The sequence below is a fragment of the Lissotriton helveticus genome, chromosome 5_1 (genome assembly GCF_964261635.1).
Source record: "Lissotriton helveticus chromosome 5_1, aLisHel1.1, whole genome shotgun sequence".
Taxonomy (NCBI): domain Eukaryota; kingdom Metazoa; phylum Chordata; class Amphibia; order Caudata; family Salamandridae; genus Lissotriton; species Lissotriton helveticus.
The window spans coordinates 2,068,620,805-2,068,634,670 of record NC_136065.1 but is presented as its reverse complement, the minus strand read 5'-3'; the positions used below and the strand labels follow the sequence as shown (position 1 = coordinate 2,068,634,670).

Below are 13,866 nucleotides of genomic sequence, written 5' to 3'. Positions count from 1 at the left end.
GCAAAGAAAATAATAACCCTTTGACTAAAATCCTGGTTTCTGTGTTTTTTTCATTCCTTTTGTGTTTATTCATATTGTTAGTGTGGTAACATTATTTACATTTTTCTTTAATTGTAAATCAAAAATTACAGCCACTAATTGACTTTTGCGTGGGTAATTGATTCAGTCACCTCTCATTGTGGCCCTAAATTCAATTCTTCAATTATTGAAATAAAATCCCTTGCTGGCATATTTCCCTAAAATACACTTTTTGCCCAAGCCCGCAAGGGTTTATTGGGTCGCTCACCCTTTTTCAGATATTCTCCTAGGTCAGCAGGACTCAGTACTATCCTCCAGCACTCAGATGGCACCTACACCTCCAAGGTTTCAAAACCCATCGCTGCCTTACCGGCCGGTTCCTGGACCGACAGGACTCACCAGTCTTCCCAATGTTGAAGCTCCAATCACCTCCTTTCTACTCACATGGATCACCTCTTGCTACCACTTTTTAATAATCACTCTTTGCTGCTCCAGTCCCTGGGTAGACTGTGCCATGGTTACTGACTCTGGCTGCTCTCAGCCCTGCACCTTACACCGCTGGGTTAGCCGCATAGACAATTTGACAATGACCCAATGGCCCCAACTGGTTAATCGCACTGTTCATTTGCAGTCATTCCAAGAGCATCAAGTTTCCACTGGAGTTGGCGTCGTCTGAATATGAAGATTTGCACTTTTAATATTCAACATCAGCGAAATCTGAACCTTTCGCAGAAGCCAAAAGGCGTGTGATGGTTGCAGCTGTTCCACTCCATGGCTGACCAGTATGTTTTGCGTGCAATCTGATGCCATTTGTTGTCTGGAGGAGCATGTTGCAGCATCTCTGTGATTGTGATTGTCACCATATTTGTGCCTGTGATCCAGTCCCTGGGCTGAGTTTTTTCCCATCCAGTATTTTTGGTGGCTCACCTGCCTGGGCTGCTCCACCTCAAACACAGTATCTTGGTTTCAATGGGCCAGACCTTGCTGTATTTTGGTGGCCCACCAGGGTGTGACATCATTGTTTGGAGACATAGTGCTAAAATACAGTGACAGTTTCCACCAGGCAGGAAAGAGAGATGTGCAGAATAAACAGTGATGGAAGAGAAAGGATCCGAAGTCTCTCTGTAATAAATGACCCAATGACTTCACACCCTTTGCCAGTTTTATTTTTAGTAATTAAATATCCTGGTGGAGAATGGGTGAGCATATGGACTCCGGCCCACTGATTATTCAAGACCCTTTGAGTAAAAACTGTGTGTATAATATACTTATGTGCAAGAGCTTTCAACCACCTCTCGTCACCCCTTGGTCTATTAGTGTGTCATTCACATTCATCACCCACCACAGCATACAGCATGGGGCACAGGGTCAGCCCACGTCAGTCATTTGTTTACCTCTCTGTCAGTGATGGCAATCTGCTGCTGCACAATTACACACACATAATAGTAGCCTTACCCAGTTTTACAAAGGCCATTCACAAATGTTGGCGAAGTTGAAAGTTGTGGTTCAATGCCGGGGTAATTGACTTTGCCAATGTTTGTTATTAATGTGTGTAAAATGCCACAGAGCACCTGTGTGGGTCAGAACTACATTTGTGCTGTCTTTTAAAAAAAAAATGATAATCATCCATCCTGTCCCCACCCTTAAGCCATGGTATATTTTATTCTTTCTGCCAACCTCTTTGGCTGTTCTGACTGACTCGCTCCAGCACCTCAAAGGTCCCAGACAAGCAATGAGGTGAACAAGGTCATAATTCACAACCTTGGGCAATTTTTTATGTTAAGGATAATGTTTGGCCCTATTTTGACTCTGGTGCCTGCTTATGTTCATTTTAGAAATTCCCTAAACATTGTTGCAGCCCCGAAATCGTTGAGGTGTCAGCAGGCGTAGCATCCACAGTGAGGGACACGTCGGAGATGGGGAAAAGAAAGAAACAGAGAAAGAATGAAAGAATGACTGAGAGAGAGAGAAAGAGACAGAGAGAGGGGAAAACTGACCTTAACAATTGAAGTGTAAATTAGGGACGGTTATCATGGCGATGTAAAATGATTAAGAGTGCCTTATCAAACCGAACTGTCGGAACAATCTAATTGAATAGGTTAATGTAAATGTAAATGTACAGGAATTTATATAGCGCAAATCACCAAGCGGTTTCTAAGCGCTTGCTTAGGGAACCCGTCCTGGTATTCCCCTGTGAGATAACCCTGGCAGGGTATCGACAAGGTGAAAGCCAGGCATCCCGCCGCGAGGGGCCGTTGTGGAGATCAAGCAAGCTATTGCCCAGAGTCACAGAGTGTGAACCCGTGAATTGAGTAGGCACCGGAGCGAGAATTGTCGAGTCCATGGACATTTTTTTTTTTTTAGGACTCAAGACCCCGCCGAGCCGGGAATTGAACACTGGTCTCGGGCTGACCTCTGCTTCCAGGTCTGCCTCCTCTAACCAGTGAGCCACACTTCTCCACTAAATTATACATTGATATTGCTGCTATGGGCGTGAAGATGAGAATGGATCATAAATGTAATTACATTTAGACGTCAATCAACAATTATATGGATATTGCAAAACACTTCTTGGCCCCTTTTTTCAAGCACAGAATAAAATTGAGATAAACCCAGACGTCATCTCTTTGAGGACCAGTCCCGGTAAAGTGTTTAGATAAAAACACAGAAGCGCAGTTCCAGTATAAATGCATTCCATTAAATGCCAGTGGATGGTTACTCTTGTATAACGGCGTGAAGTGTGTGTGAGACTGGGAGTGCACCCGCCACCTACGTGTTATGTGCGCACGCGCGCAGGTGTCTCGTGCTACTCACCCATGCCGTATGTTGGCGTGGCAGTGTTGCATATCTCCCCAAAAGAGCAGGTCTCGGTGGTGGGTACGAAGCAGAGGCCGATCGTGCAATAGTAGCATGTCACCGCATCCCCTGCAAGAGAAAGAAGAACTGTGTGGGACAAGAAAGCAAACGAAAGGGTGGTGGCAAGTAGGGTGACCAACTGGCATTTGTGCAAATTCAGGACGGTGAGTGTAAAAATTCAGGACAAAGGGTCAAAATTCAGGACACAAATTCAGGACAGGAGGTCAAAATTCAGGACAAAACTTCAGGACAATTGGATACGTTTTACAGACACATCAGAGGTCGCACAATAGTATATAAGTAAGCCCAGCCATATCTAGACATATTCAGCCATTTGCAAACCTATCCATCATGTATCCTTCCATCTATCCTTTCACTCATCCATCCCTTCATCCATCCTTTATCCATCCATCCACCCTTTCACCCTAGCCATCTGTACACTCATCCATCCACTCTTCTACCCATCCATCATTTCACTTACTCATCCATCCACCCAGTCACTCTTTCTTCCACCCATCCACCCTTTCAGTCATCCATCATCCTCCCTTTCTCTCTCCAACAACTCTTTCACTTAGCAATCCTTCCTTGCATCCATCCACCCACCCATCCATTCATCTACTCATCCACTCATGAATCTATCCATTGACCCTATCACTCATCCATCCTCTCTTATCCATTTATCCTTTCACTCCTTCACTCATCTATTCATCCTTTTGTCCATCTACCCTGCCTTTCACTCACTCATCCATCCTTACATCCACCCTTTCACTCCTCCGTCCATCCGTTCGCCCTTGCACTTATCAATTCATCAATCCATCCATCCTTTCACTCATCCATCCACCCTTTTACCCATCCAGCTACCCTCCACAAATACATCCAGCTATTTCCCTTTTCTCTCTTCCATCCTTCCACTCACTCATCAATCCATCCATCCTCTCTCATTATCCATCTATTCAATCTTTCATTCATCCCATTCACCCTTTCACTAATTCATCCAGCCATCCCTTCACTTACTCACTCGCCCACCCATCAAGAACTCCACCCTTGCTGCTGAAGCCATCCCAGGACTCGGACAGAAGCCATCCAGGGCAGAGACAGGATCCATCACAGGGGGAGAGGGGGGACAGGAGCCATCACAGGTGGGGGCGGGGGGGGGACAGGAGCCACCACATGGGGGAACAGCATCCACCAGGGTGGGCACAGGGGTGGGCATGCAGTATTGGACAAGACAAGACAACGAGAAGACAGGCTGCATTTCCAAAATGTTAATTTTGCCCCCCCCCCTCACCCTCCCCACACTGATGTACAGTACTGAAAGGAGATACTCCAAGAGAACTGATTTAACTAATTGTCCTCCATACTTTGTTAATCAGTGTGGGTGCGATTATGCCATTTCTTTATTTCATTACAATATAGACTGCATATTTGAAGAATCGAGGTTTGTTTACAATTTAGTGACTAATTAAGCTCTGTGAAGAGAACCACGTGCTGCCTCAGGCGGTTCTAGGATGTTTGGGCCCTGTGTAGGAAGGGAATGTCTCACACCAATTGCAGATACAAGATGCATTCAGGCTGTTTGCATCTGAATAGATGCCCCTGCTCCTGAAGCTGAAGCCCCCCACCCCCTCTCAGTCACCTTCAAACACCTCTTAACAGCTCATCAAGGGCTGGAGGTGTGAGAGTTGCCATCCCGCTGTGCCTTCCAATGCTGCTGTTCACCCGACCTCAACCGCATTAGAGTAAAGAAGGGAGGTGGGGGCCAGCTGTGCGACCGGTTAAAATTACGGACAAAAGGCGTCCGTTCAAGAATCCTTCACGGACAACGGACAGACGGACGAAATTACGGACTGTCCGTGAAATTTACGGACGGTTGGTCACCCTAGTGGCAAGGTGAGTGAGCAGGACAAAATTATACCAGGCACCGCCCTGAGCCCTCCTGAATGTGTCTGGCCTGTGGACTGATCGGGGACATACAGCACTTGTGCACCGTGTAGGACTCTGCATGAGCAATGGCCTCGTGGTGGGGACGGATTGGCACTACGGGCAGTCGGGCATTGGCCGAAGGACCAGTGTCTCAGTGCCCTCTGTGGGCTTTTTTTTTAGATCTCGCGTAGGCAGCGCTGGCGCTGTCTCTTTGAGACATGCTGTATTCAGGATATGTGCATAAAGTTCTGCCAACTTACCGCCCTTCTTTTTAATTGGCTCCTGTCCCTGTTCTTTGTAAATGGTGGCTTTTCATTGGTCATTAGGCTTTGCCGTTCCTCCTTAGTATTGCCTGGTCTCTTCTTGTAACCGAGGACACTCCCTGTTAAATGTGTTGTTACGCCCTAGGTTTTAGTTACAGTATCAAGGCACTATTTTCTTAAAGGCCTTCAGACAGGACACTCATTTGGTCCTAAACTAGATTGGCAGTGGTTACTTTACTCGCTAACACATCTCACATTTATATGAGACCTTCTATAAATTTCCCTTCATCAGCTCCACATAGAGTACAACCTAATACAGAATTAATATAATAATTCTTTTGTCGTTTTTCAAAGCTACTAATTGTATATATGGACATAGGCCTAGATGTATCAAGATTCCATTTTGCGAATCTTAAATAGCGATTTTTAGTGAATCGCTATTTAGAATTCGCAAAATGGAATGTATGTAAAAAATCGCTTTTTTTTTGCGATTCCTTATTATTCTTTATTTGCGAATTCGCATTTTGCGAATTCGCAAATAAGGAATAATTTCCCATGCATTCCTATGGGCCAGGAGGCCCATAGGAATGATTGTTAAGTAATTCTCAAATTGCGAATTCGCAATTTGCTAATCGCAATTTGAGAATTATTTCAAGGGTGCAGGGGTGTCTCATGGACACCCTGCTGCACCCCGGAAACTTACATGTGTGTGCATATGGCGCACATACATGCCCTATGGGCATGTATGTGTGTCACATGCCACCCTCAAAATTGCCAAATTTTGGGTTTTGAAAGGATTTCGCAAATTAACACGAACCTCAAATTGGTGTTAATTTACGATTCCTTAACCTGAATTCGCAATTTCAAAAAGCTTCATAAATGGCATTTAAGGAATCGCAAAATTGCGATTCCTTAAATGCTTAAGCAAAATAAGGAATCGCACATTTTTGCGATTCCTTATTTTGCTAATTTCACATACATCCCAAACGATGCAAAATGTCCGTTTGCGATTCGTTAAAACGAATCGCAAAAGGCTTGATACATCTAGGCCATAGCTATTTGAATGTACTCATGGTACTGTCTTGCATGCAATGCATTAAGGGTAGGGTGGTTTTACCATATCTCCATAGTTTATGATGCTCATTAGGGACCTCTTGGAGCCACTTGCGGTACAGCCCCTACCACATATCACATTTATATTAGATCTTCTATAAATTTCCCTTCTTCAGCTCCACATGGAGTACAACCTAATCCGGAATTAATATAATAATTGTAGTGTCACATTTTAAAGCTAATAATTGCATATATGGACATAGCTAGTTGAATGTACACCTGCTACAGTCTTGCATGCAATGCATTATGGGTAGGGGTGATTTAGCATGTCTTCAAAGATTATGATGCTCACTAGGGACCTCTAGGAGCAGCTTGCAGTATTGCACCGACCACATCTCACATTTATATTACATCTTCTATAAATTTCCCTTAATCAGCTCCACATTCAGTACAACCTAATCCGGAATTAATATAATAATTATTTTGTCACATTTCAAAGTTAATAATTGTATATATGGACATAGCAATTTGAATGTACTTGTGGTACTGTCTTGCATGCAATGCATTATGGGTAGGGTGGATTCACCATATCTTCTGGCAGGGTGCAGTACCATATGTGACCAAACATTTATGATGCTCTCTAGGGACCTCTAGGAGCAGCCTGCGGTACTGCACCTAGACCTGCAGTGAGGGGGTCTTGCTCACTTGGGAGCTCTAGGAGCAGCTTGCGCTACTGCACTGTGACATACAGTTCTGGTTCCTGGCTCACTATGCAACCATTTAGAATGCGCTAGGTCTCACATTACTGAAAGTATGAGCTATTGGTGTTGCATTATTATTTGCAACGCCAATACCTCAAACTATCAGTATTGCGAGACCTATTGCTTTGCAAATGCTTTTTTTTCTTTCCCAGCCCACACAGGGCACTGTACCAGGAGAGTAAAGCTGCCTCGCTCGGGGGCCGTGTGATATGGTCCTTGGACGATGATCAACTACGGTCTCTCCTTGATCCCCTGCCCTGCCAATCAATCACCCTGATGGTGGGCTGGGGATCATGTGATTGCGAGAATCGGCCTCCATGGTGGCCAGATGTGGCTTAGGACATTGCCACAGCAGTTAGCAACATTTCATTATATCGATATCATGATTTCCTGTCATATTGCTTTGAATATCTGTTAGATTCACCACATAAGAAGTCTGTGAATAGCTGAGTGGAATGTCTTCTAATGATATTTTAGTATTTTTATTAATTGTATATCAAATAAATATTTTGCTACTTTGAATGTAAAATAAATCAGTTCTAGACAATATTTGTATCATATTGATCATTGATGTACTCTTCGATTAAGTTACTAGTGTATTGTTATATACCTGTAATTTAAGTGCATAATTTCTTTCTCAAGATATATTTCTAAGCTTCATTAAACAATTATGTTTTTATCTGACACCTCGCCCACCACCCTTCTCACTCAGGGCATGGTGGGCGTGAGAGGGTGGGTTTATGCTGGGGCCTCGCTGTGGGGACTGGGGATGTTGTCACAGGACCTGTGCGTTTGGATAACATAAGCTGTGGGCTTAGTGGCAGACTAACTCTGATCACCACCACAGCTTATATTAGCCTGTTTGCAATCACCAGCTCGCAGTGCCACTAGAATCTCCTCTTATTGGGGAGAGATTCGTTTTTGGCAACCTTAGAACATGCAACCCTGATCCCTCAGAATTGTGGAAACAATGTACTACTTTTCGCTCAGTCACTCGTGCTCACTTCGTTTCTGTCTCAGAGAGGTAAACAGAATTAACAGTCAGGCGTGTTACAATAAGAATATATGCATAGTTGTTTTTCTAGTGTAAAATATATGTGCTGCGACAACTGTTAGACAGTGGCAGAGATATTTGATCAGCAGTATTGTGAATAGAAAAGGATGGCACAGTTCTACCATTTTGTAATAGTCATGAACATATACATGTATATAAAATGCATTTATAAAAGAAAGCGCTTACTCCTATGATGTTTGTCTAGATGTACCTAAGTGTATCTAGCATGTGAGCAGATGCTAAAGAGCCTAGAATTCCACTAGAATTTAATCAAACCCTATTTCCTGGACAGAGAGTGTGTGGGACCTCGTCCTGGCCTCATATTAGACACCCCGCGAGGGATGTTTAGACCACTGTCAGCTGGAGCGACTGCATGCAGGAGCCTCAGCGTCTCTGGTCAGTGTGACGGCCTGGAAGTCTCGGTTACCTCTAACTAATACTAGCAAGAGGTGCTGTATTTATACAGAAAAGTATAGAGTCCCTTTGTCCCATGTCTTGTGTTAGCCATCGTTGGGTATGGGATGAACCGTGTACGTAGATGTTATGCAGGTGGATTTTAGCCCCTGCCTGGTTTCCAAGAACTCTTATGAATATTTATTCATAATGGATGAGCACATCGAAGATGTTATAGGAGGCCATTGTTTGGGGAAACCCCTCCTTCTGTACCCAGACCACAGACTAGATAAGGTTCAGCCCTCAGAGCCCGTTATTGTGGAGTATAGGGAACTAATGTAGATGAAAGAGTATGCCTATATTAGGGCATCTAAAACCATGCCTATATTAGGGCATCAATATGAAATATAACAAGCACTCCTCTTCTGAATAGTCAACAATAATAATGATAAACATGCTAGTTAATTGTCCATAAATTATCAATGAGCCATGTAAAATCATTTTTTAAATAAAAAAAGCATTTAAAAAACATTTTAAAAGGTGAAACGGCATGTTTAAAGTCAGTATAGGAATTGTCATTCAAGCAAAAGTTCTAGTTGAGTTTGTTTATATAATGCAAAACTCCTACAAGCGTTTAGAAGGCCATGCTTTCTCTAGTGATAGTGTCAATTTAGTAGGGTGTGTTCCAAATTTAGTCAGAGTTAAAATAAAAAAGGAAAATCCAAATTCTTTCCCAGCATGCGACAGTCCAATTGAAGATTAAGTGTCCTGGCTGGGAGACGCAACATCATCATTGCTTGCGGTAGGGGACGGAAATTATAATATTCACACAGTACGTCGATGAAGCACAGGTGATATTCATTACTGTCGATAGCTGATATATCGGCAGCCGGTGCTGTGGTCGATACCTGGGTGCCCGTGGTGCTAGTGGTAGCGCTAGTGCTGGTGTCAGCACTAGTGGCTGCGCTGATGCTCACCTCGTTTGAAGCAAAAGGCACCTGCGGGTTTTCAAGGAATGCAGTTGTCTGGATAGGAATTCACTGGGGACACAGTCAAGCATGGGACCTCAGTGGTTCCAGCTGCGTGTTCAAGTCCGCAGGCGTCTCCGTCTCGAGTGTCAGAAAGATATCCAACACACATTGTTCACCTCAAAACAGGCATCGAAGAACTGGTAAGATGCAGTCCATCCAGACTGGTCTAAACAAAAGGAACCAAGAAGCACTCAGTTCCTGGAGGCGAGGTGCGCCCAGATGTTGTACCATGCGCTCACTGTATTTATGCTCCAGAAAAGCTTTCACCATTTTGTTGGTGATTGGGCCATCCATAGCGTATCAGGTAAATGACGATCAGTATTCCAGCAATTAAAAGCAGGATCAGAGGTAAACCTCCAAAGTTGCTTCCGAATACGGAGTGTATAAAATTTGGAATAACTCCGAGGACAGTTTGGAAGGTGCTTAGAAATCCTGACCCTAATAGGTGTACAACACCACTCGTATCAGACATGTTAAAGATACCACCTACCATTTCTATGTAATGAAAGGGGCAGTTTGTGTATAAGTGCCTGTATCTCGGTCGAGATCCTTGCAACTTGAAGATCAAAGGTCTCTCGAGCTGAGTTTAAGGGTACAGTTTGCTGTAAAACCATGGATTTCAGTCTGCTCAAAGTATCAAATTGTATAAAAGAAATATTCATGAAAGGCCACAAAGGCGCCTCCCTGACTGTACTTGTTGGGGGAAACAATACCTGCATACAGCAAGTAACCCTGGCCTTCACAGTGACTCGATAGGCAATGCCCAGAAGCATGCCACAGCAACCCTGATCATTCAGCATCAAGTAACTCCCATTCGAGAGCAACTCGATGACTGGTGTGATCACGGCATCTGGGGTCCCTTTCATGTGGCAAGACAGATTCGCTACTGAACCAATACATGCTCCGTGCAAAACAATGTCCTGGCACTTGAGAGAACTGCTTAAAGCGCTCTTGCAGTTTGTACTGCTCAGAAACACTTCACAATTCCCACTCCGGCATCAAAATCTATATGGTAATTCCCAGAATTCCTTAATGTATTCTTTACCCAATTTATCATATCTGCCTGCCTGCCTTTGCTCAAGGCAATATTAAAACTGAAAGGTCGTGACTGGGAAAGTGATATGGCCATGGATAAGCCATTCTGTTGATGGTGATTCCGCCACTGTGAAAGGTAGCCTGTCCAGTTTTTCAATACGCAGCATTGTATAGTTAGCTCCCCTTTGTGCCATTTCTATCTGTTTATCTGTTAGATTGTATTCAGAGAACAGAGATGTGCTGTTTAAAAAACGCCAAGGCGCAAAACCTGCACGCAAAGATTGCAGCATCCAGCTTAATAACATAATAGAACGTAACTGAGATTGGACGTGTTGTAATATGGATAAATCCTGTTCAAGTATGTCGATAGCAGAAGATATAATGTTGCCCAATGAATATATCCTGGAGGGCAAAGTTGTTAACCCATTATCTATCACAGCTAAAGCATTTTCTAAGTTAATACAGTCTATTTCCCATATGCTCTCTGTGGCTTCTTGTTGGGAAATCTTCAAGTTTTCCTTATAGGCAGCATAAATGCCTGCATAGATGAAACTTTTTTTACATTGTTCCCTGGGTCCTTGTAAAAAGTCCCTAAGATCCATGTCTTGTGAGAGTAAAGATAAGTGTTGTTTCACTTCTGCAAGTGTTGAGGTTTCTAGCCAATCGAGGTGCGACTTCCCAACACTATAGGACGTCACTACCCCGGGTGTTAACTCTATACATAGCATGGACCTGGTCTGTGGAAACTGAATCCCTCAGTGATGTTCAGGAATCATTCATGACAGGTATTTGTGTCTAAGGGCCAAACCACCCATTCCTTCCAATTTTGACTGGAATTTTAAAGATTACGGACACTTAGGAAAGGACTATAAGCAAACCCTTTCAAACTTAGAAGGTTTTAAGGCCAGCACCCAGGTGATTACCGGAGTACCCGTGTTACCTCACCCAGGGAAGTCCGGGTGCATAGTTGTCAAGTGGTGTCGGGACTCTTCATCGTTTACAAAGGCGTGATGCTGAAAAGTGCTGCTGCCGTGAAGAGGGAAAGTGTCTGGTGTGATCCACGCCTGGATCGAAGATGAGAAGAACCTGAAAGCAGAGGGGACATAGTCTGGGTCACTTCAGGGTGACCAGGGGTTAGGTAGACGAATGCCCACCGATGCCGGGTACTTCAGGTGAGAAGAGGTAAAGCTTGACTTTGCAGCCACGGGGACCCGGAGATGCCGAGGATGACCAAAGTCCTCAGGCAAGCTGTCCCACGAAGGATGTCGAGTGCTGGGGGGGGGCGGCGGGGGGTCATTGTTCAGATTGAACACCAACAAGCTTTGGCAACTGCAACCCACGTGGTCAGAGGAAAGATGCCAGCAAGGTCCTGGGGACTCTCCAAACAATGGAGAGTCAGGGCATATCTGGAGCAACCAGGAAAGCCCACTGAAGGTTAAAGTTGCCTTCAAAGGGACCGTCAGGCCAACGGACCAGGGATCGCGAAGGGACCTCGAGAGGAATCACCAAATACCAGCCCACCGAACACTCATGGAGTGTAGGCCGGTAATCTTCAGTGGAAACATTACTTGGGGGTTAGGACTACAAGTAGTCCAAAGCACAGCCTCAGGGATCACCGAAAAGCATATGCTGCTGCAAATAGACACAGTGTCCAGGGGTTCAAGTTGCATGGTCCCCACAAGGGCTGCGGGTCTCAGGTTTGATGAGAGCACTAGTTGGCTTTAGGGACACTTGGAAACCCACCTCCTGTGTTGCAGAAATGTTCGGAGTCCTCAGGAGCTTCGAAGATGCAAACACATCAGATGTGTCTTTGGTGCCTGCTTAGCAGGGGAGTAACTCCTTTATTCCAAGGGAGATTCTTCAGTCATCCAGCATAGTGTAGATAGTCGAAGTACTTGGTTTCTGTAGCAAAGTTTCGTCCAGGTAAATATAAAGTCCTGTAGTCAGGGGTTCCTACTCTATACCCAAGGAAGGGGTGGGACAAACTTTGGTGACCCACCTATGGGACGGTCAAGACAGATGCGTGGTTACACCCATGTCCTTTGCCCAGTTTCACGCCAGAGCAGGAGCCAATGGCTCCTGCAACCGGTTTGCACTGGAGTATGCACAGACAACAAATGTTCCCCTAATGCAGACATCAAAGCACTCTCAGAGTGCACCCACCCGTCCCCAATACACTAAAGCCTGTCTGGGAGTTGGTTATACCTCCATGTGACAGGAAATCTATTGTCAAGCCTTCCCCTGCTTGAGCTTGGCTCAGCAGCAGGAGGGCAGACACGTGTCTGTGGCTGGCAGCATTCATTTTGCGACGCCAGGTTCTGTAAAGCTGGTACCGGGTGTACTGGTGTAGTCATATTTCTCCCTCTAGGAGGGTGGAATCATACCTCCCACACCAGTTACTGATGTGGAGGTATGATTCCTAGGTGTTTGACACCAAACACAACATGTTTCCATGCAGCCATTTTAAAGTTAGCGTTTACCAGGAGGTTATAATGCACTTAAGAGTATATGGTTGGCTGCATCACAGAACAACCCGGGAGACTAGATTCTGAAAGCTACAGAGGGGCTCTCCTCATGCATGGGCACCCTCTCACATAAAACCCAGCACCCTGCCTTCAGGATTGATAAGGCCTGCAATAGGGGTGACTGATGGATTTATATGTGCAGTGATATAAGGTAGATATAGTGAACCTATATCTAAGTAAGGGGTGTATATACCACCTTACACAGGTTGCAGTAGCGGACCTGTGGTGTCAGTTTGAGTGGTCTCTCAGGTGTGGCACAATACATGCTGCAGCCCCTGGGAGGTCCCTGGGGTACCTATGTCTTAGGTACATAGTATACCACTTCTAAAAAAGCCCACCCTGGACCCTCTGCTCCCTTCCAGTTATAGACCCATCGCATGTCTCCCCTTCCCAGCCAAGCTCTTCGAAAAAACCATGAACATTCAACTTTCGAAATTCATCAATGGCAACACCCTACTTGATGACACTCAGTTTGGCTTCAGACAGGGACACGGGACGGAGACAGCACTGCTAAAGGCTGCTGACGAAATTCGAACGACAATGGACATGGGAGGAGCGGCAGTCCTAATACTCTTAGATCTTTCTGCGGCTTTCGACACGGTCGATCATGTCACTCTGATCGACCGTGTCTCAGCTCTAGGAATTAGAGGCAAAGCTAAAGACCTGATCGCCTCTTTCCTAGCCAATCGCCCCCAGACTGTCAAGATGGGTAATTTCACCTCCCAGACCTTCTCCCTCCCATGCGGCGTTCCACAGGGCTCCTCGCTAAGTCCAACGCTTTTTAATATCTATGTATCGGACTTAGCGAGGGTGATAAAATCTTATGGAATTGCCCTGACAACTTACGCTGACGATACCCAATTAGTATTATCAGTGCACAACAACGGAGCATCTATCGCCGCCAACTTTCAAGAGGGAATGAAGGCGATAAGCTCCTGGATGTCATCAAACTGC

The 13,866-nt window shown here is 44.9% G+C and overlaps 1 protein-coding gene across 1 annotated transcript in view; it reads right to left on the bottom strand.

Annotated features, from left to right (window-relative positions):
- Positions 1 to 13,866, bottom strand: part of LOC144756303 (uncharacterized) — a 73,182-nt gene that overhangs the window by 34,582 nt on the left and 24,734 nt on the right. The window contains exon 2 of the mRNA XM_078646000.1: positions 2,833 to 2,943. Coding sequence (XP_078502126.1) covers positions 2,833 to 2,943 — 111 coding nt within the window. The remainder of the gene's footprint in view (positions 1 to 2,832; positions 2,944 to 13,866) is intronic.